General features: G+C 44.1%; 1 protein-coding gene across 1 annotated transcript; it reads left to right on the top strand.

The window, feature by feature from the left end:
• Positions 1-1,306: 1,306 nt before the first annotated feature.
• Positions 1,307-2,155, top strand: LOC120915799 (keratin-associated protein 10-2-like). The gene has a single exon (XM_040326597.1). It carries the CDS (start codon positions 1,307-1,309, stop codon positions 2,153-2,155), a length of 849 nt encoding a protein of 282 aa, XP_040182531.1.
• The last annotated feature ends 3,103 nt before the right edge of the window (positions 2,156-5,258 follow it).

The following is a 5,258-nucleotide window of genomic DNA, read 5'->3' as shown; positions in this document are numbered from 1 at the left end:
CTAGGATGGTGGAATAGGATGAGCAGAGCTGCCAAGTCACTATTGGTAGTTGGTAGCAGCAGGGCAGTCTTTAAGGCAAGGCAAAAGGGGAAGCTGCCCTGGGCCCTGTCATTGTTGTGGGGCTCAAAGCAGCTGCCTCATACTTGCCAACTATCCCAGTTTACATTTCCTTGTCTCTTGAAGTTTTAGTCCTTTGCTGTGTCCTGATATCTCAGTGTGAAGTGCTGCTACTAATGCTGCCCAGCTCTGCCCTAATGTTGTGTACAGACGACACATCTGCAGACCCTGTGTGTGTACACGTAACTAACCATCATTCATATGTAAATAACGAGAGCTGGCAGTATTCATATGTATATTATGCTCCTCTGCAGTGAAGAGATGATGTGCTGTAACCTCTAGCAACCAATCAGTGAGCAGTATTACTGTACAGTAATCTCTAGCAACCAATCAACAAGCAGAAATCATGTGCTGTAACCTCTAGCAACTAATCAGTGAACCGTAATGTGTTCTGTAACCTCTAGCAACCAGTCAGTAAGTGGTAATGATATGCTGTAACCTCTGGCAACCAATCCCAATCACTGCCTGATCTGATACAGTAAACTGATTTTAAGTCTAGCTCATATTTATTGTATGTCTCAGAGCAGGTGGGGAGAGAAATTGCATGCCCCCCCCCAAGAATTTTTTTGCCCAGGTCCCAATCAACATTAAAGACAGCAGCAGGAAGAGTTAATCTTCGGAGTCACTGCTGGGAGAGGAGAGCAGGGAGAGTTAAGCTTCCTAGTCACTGCTGGGAGAGGGGAGCAGGGCGAGTTAAGCTTCCTAGTCACTGCTGGGAGAAGGGAGCAGGGCGAGTTAAGCTTCCTAGTCACTGCTGGGAGAAGGGAGCAGGGCGAGTTAAGCTTCCTAGTCACTGCTGGGATTCAGCAACCACTGCAGAAGAGATGAGAAAGCACCAACAACCCTGGGATACTCTCCATGTGCCGAGTGCCCCCAAGGCTCTGTGCTATCAGATTCATTGAGGGCAGTGGAAGAAGGAGAGGATCAGAGAAGACAAGATAAAAAAACAGCCTTTCCACAGTGAGTTTAAGAAGCATACTTAATGCTCCATTCCCACCAATACATTTTTTATTGTTTTTTGCAGAAACGCAGGACATTTTTAATATGGGTTTCAATGTAACACATTCACATCAATGCATTTTTGTGCAAGGGTCAGTGAATACTGCTTTTATGGTTCAATAGACATCAATGTAGAAGCTGCAGAAAAAGCATGCAGTGCGTTTTTACAGGTGGATTAGGGCGAGTAAATATGGCTGGGAGGGAGGAGCTGCTGAGTAACTACTGGGAGGTGGATCAGGGTGAGCCGAGCTCATGCCGGGAGGTGGATCAGGGTGAGCCGAGCTCCTGCCGGGAGGTGGATCAGGGTGAGCCGAGCTCCTGCCGGGAGGTGGATCAGGGTGAGCCGAGCTCCTGCCGGGAGGTGGATCAGGGTGAGCCGAGCTCCTGCCGGGAGGTGGATCAGGGTGAGCCGAGCTCCTGCCGGGAGGTGGATCAGGGTGAGCCGAGCTCCTGCCGGGAGGTGGATCAGGGTGAGCCGAGCTCCTGCCGGGAGGTGGATCAGGGTGAGCCGAGCTCCTGCCGGGAGGTGGATCAGGGTGAGCCGAGCTCCTGCCGGGAGGTGGATCAGGGTGAGCCGAGCTCCTGCCGGGAGGTGGATCAGGGTGAGCCGAGCTCCTGCCGGGAGGTGGATCAGGGTGAGCCGAGCTCCTGCCGGGAGGTGGATCAGGGTGAGCCGAGCTCCTGCTGGGAGGTGGATCAGGGTGAGCCGAGCTGCTGCTGGGAGGTGGGTCAGGGTGAGCCGAGCTCCTGCTGGGAGGTGGATCAGGGTGAGCCGAGCTCCTGCTGGGAGGTGGATCAGGGTGAGCTGAGCTCCTGCTGGGAGGTGGATCAGGGTGAGCTGAGCTGCTGCTGGGAGGTGGATCAGGGTGAGCCGAGCTCCTGCTGGGAGGTGGATCAGGGTGAGCTGAGCTCCTGCTGGGAGGTGGATCAGGGTGAGCTGAGCTGCTGCTGGGAGGTGGGTCAGGGTGAGCTGAGCTCCTGCTGGGAGGTGGATCAGGGTGAGCTGAGCTCCTGCTGGGAGGGAGTCCTGAACTGCTGAGAGATAATGACTTAAACAACTTCAAAGCATCTGCTGTGACAAAGATCAATGAGTGTTTGTTTTAACAAATTTTCTGTCTCTTAAGACCATGTAGATTCTAAAATGTCTATAGCCTGACCAAGGGTTGACTTTAAACCCAGAGGTAACGTAAAAAACCCCAAGATGAGTAAAGCATGAATGGAGATATTACACAGGGACAAGGAAGAGACGAGTGTGAAATATCAAACATTATAAAATTGAACGGAGCAGATCATTCATCCAGCCGGTATGAGAAAACACAATAACAGTGACATGAAACAGGAAAGCAGATGGGAACACAGCGATATGATGAATACAGAACGATAAGGAATCCCCTGCTGTCTCTGTTCATCTCATAAAACGCAGATTTAAAAAATTCACCATCACGGTTCAGTTCCCTTTAGAAATTTGTACATTTATACATCCCCATGCACCCAGGCGGCTTACACCCTATGGCATAATATCCTGGCATTTTTGGGTGCCCAGGAGGCAAAGGTGCAGAGTAAAGCCCAGTTAGAACACACCCAGGGAACATACTTAACCCCTTCCCTGCCAGTGGCATTTTTATAGTAATCCAATGCATTTTTATAGCACTGATCGCTAAAAAAATGCCAATGGTCCCAAAAATGTGTCAAAAGTGTCCGCCATAATGTCGCAGTACCAGAGAAAAAAAAAAGTAAAAAATAAAAATCGCTGATCACCGCTATTACTAGTAAAAAAAAAAAATTAATACAAATGCCATATAACTACCCCCTATTTTGTAAACGCTATAACTTTTGCGCAAACCAAACGTTTATTGCAATTTTTTTTACGAAAAATATGTAGAAGAATACGTGTCGGCCGAAACTGAGGAAAAAAATTTTTTTTTTATATATTTTTGGGGGGATATTATTAGAAAAAGTAAAAAATATACATTTTTTTCAAAATTGTCGCTCTATTTTTGTTCATAGCGCAAACACTAAAAACCGCAGAGGTGATCACATACCACCAAAAGAAAACTCTATTTGTGGGGAAAAAAAAAGGACGCCAATTTTGTTTGGGAGCCACGTCGCACGACCGCGCAATTGTCAGTTAAAGTGACGCAGTGCCGAATCGTAAAAAAGTGCTCTGGTCTTTGACCAGCCATATGGTCCGGGGGTTATGTGGTTAACAAGCACCATGATAAATACGGTGGTATTATTATTATTTAAGGTACTTATATAGCAACGTCAATTTACGCAGCACTTTACATATATATTGTACATTCACATCAGTCACTCCCCTCAAGGAGCTTACAATCTAATGTCCCCATCTCACATTCATATAGTAGACCAATTTAGACAGAAGCCAATTAACCTACCAGCATGTCTTTGGTAGACATGTGCATTTCGTTTCGTTACGAATTCGGACAAATTTTTCATTATTCGGACATTTTCCGAATTACAAAATTAACGAATTTAAACAAATTCGAAAAAACGCGAACGAAATTCGAACGAAATTCGAAAAAATTCAAATCTGATTCGAAAACAAATTCTATTCGAATCGAATTTGAAAACAACTCGGATCGAAAACAAATTCGAATGAACATTGAAAGCAAATTTGAATCAAAATCTAAAAAATATAAAATCGATTTCTAAAAAAGAATACAATAAAATAGAATATAAAATAATAAAACAATAGAATGAAAATCAAAAGAATAGTAAAGAACAGAATATAATTTAATAGAATGTAATCAAATACATACAATCAAATCCGGTGGAAATAATTTCAAATCCGGTGGAAATAATTTCAAATCCGGTTGAAATATCATCGAATTTGGTTGAAATATTAACGATAGTGGATGAAATATTATTGAATTCTGTTGAAATATTTTCGAATCTGATCAAAATATGATCGAATTCGAATCCGGTAGAAATATTATCGAATCCAGTAGAAATGTTTTCGAATTCGACCGGGTTTTTCGAATTCGGTTGAAAACGATCTAATTCGGCCGGGTTTTTTCGAATTCGGTCGAAAACGATCGAATTCCGAAAACAAATTTAACGAATCTAACTTAACGAAATTAATTAAATAACAAATTAAAACGAAACAAATTTTTTCCTTTTGCACATGTCTAGTCTTTGGAGTATAAAATGACTAAAAGTTTCACTTGTGCTAGTTTCCAGTGAACATGTAGCAGGAAAGTAGACAACTGTAGTTAGATGAGAAGTTCCTCAGCCAATGAGAAGTTTTTTCCCCCAGTGCCAAAAACTTTGGACCCCCTTATGTTTTCTCCTAGATGGCATGTCTGTCCCTCTCTCTCCATCTACTGTATCTCCTTCTCGACCTTGTTCTCACGGCATGAGTAAGAGGCAATGTCTGTAAGGTATTTAAAATAATCCCGATTATAGTCTCTCGCTTACCTGAGACTTCTCCCACCTGAGATTAATGTTTCAGGTCACAGAAGTGTGAAAACACGGCCTGCAGCTTTAAAAAAGGTTATGACAGCATAATTGTGCATCATTAACCTGTGACTTTATCCCATGACCAAAAACCTGGATTGAACAGAGTGATACAGGAGTCTAATATTAAAAGATTTATTGTAACTTTTTTTCTATTCAGAGTTGTATTGCATTTTGCTACAATGTAGCAAGGGGGGGGGGAATAAACTTAGACTGAACAGGGTGCATGTAAAAAAATATATAGGGCCAGATTCTTAAAGGACTTGCGACGGCGTATCTCAACGTACGGCGTCGTAAGTCCGAATCCGAGCCGTCGTATCTATGCGCCCGATTCATAGAATCAGTTAAGCATAGATTTGGGCAAGATACGAGCAGCGTAAGTCTCTTACGCCGTCGTATCTTAACTGCATATTTACGCTGGCCGCTAAGGGCGTGTACGCTGATGTACGCCTAGAAATATGTAAATCAGCTAGATACGCGAATTCACGAACGTACGCCCGGCCGACGCAGTACAGATACGCCGTTAACGTTAGGCTTTTCCCGGCGTAAAGTTATCCCTGCTATATGAGGCATAGATGCGGCGTACCAAAGTTAAGTATGGATGTCGTTCCCGTGTCGAATTTAGAACATTTTACGTAAGTCGTTCGCGAGTAGGGCTGGGCGTC

Source organism: Rana temporaria, chromosome 10 (genome assembly GCF_905171775.1).
Source record: "Rana temporaria chromosome 10, aRanTem1.1, whole genome shotgun sequence".
NCBI lineage: Eukaryota > Metazoa > Chordata > Amphibia > Anura > Ranidae > Rana > Rana temporaria.
This window is presented reverse-complemented; position numbering and strand designations above follow the sequence as displayed.

Coding starts and splice junctions, on each gene's coding strand:
- LOC120915799 (XM_040326597.1), top strand. CDS start 1,307: ATGGCTGGGAGGGAGGAGCTGCTGAGTAACTACTGGGAGGTGGATCAG.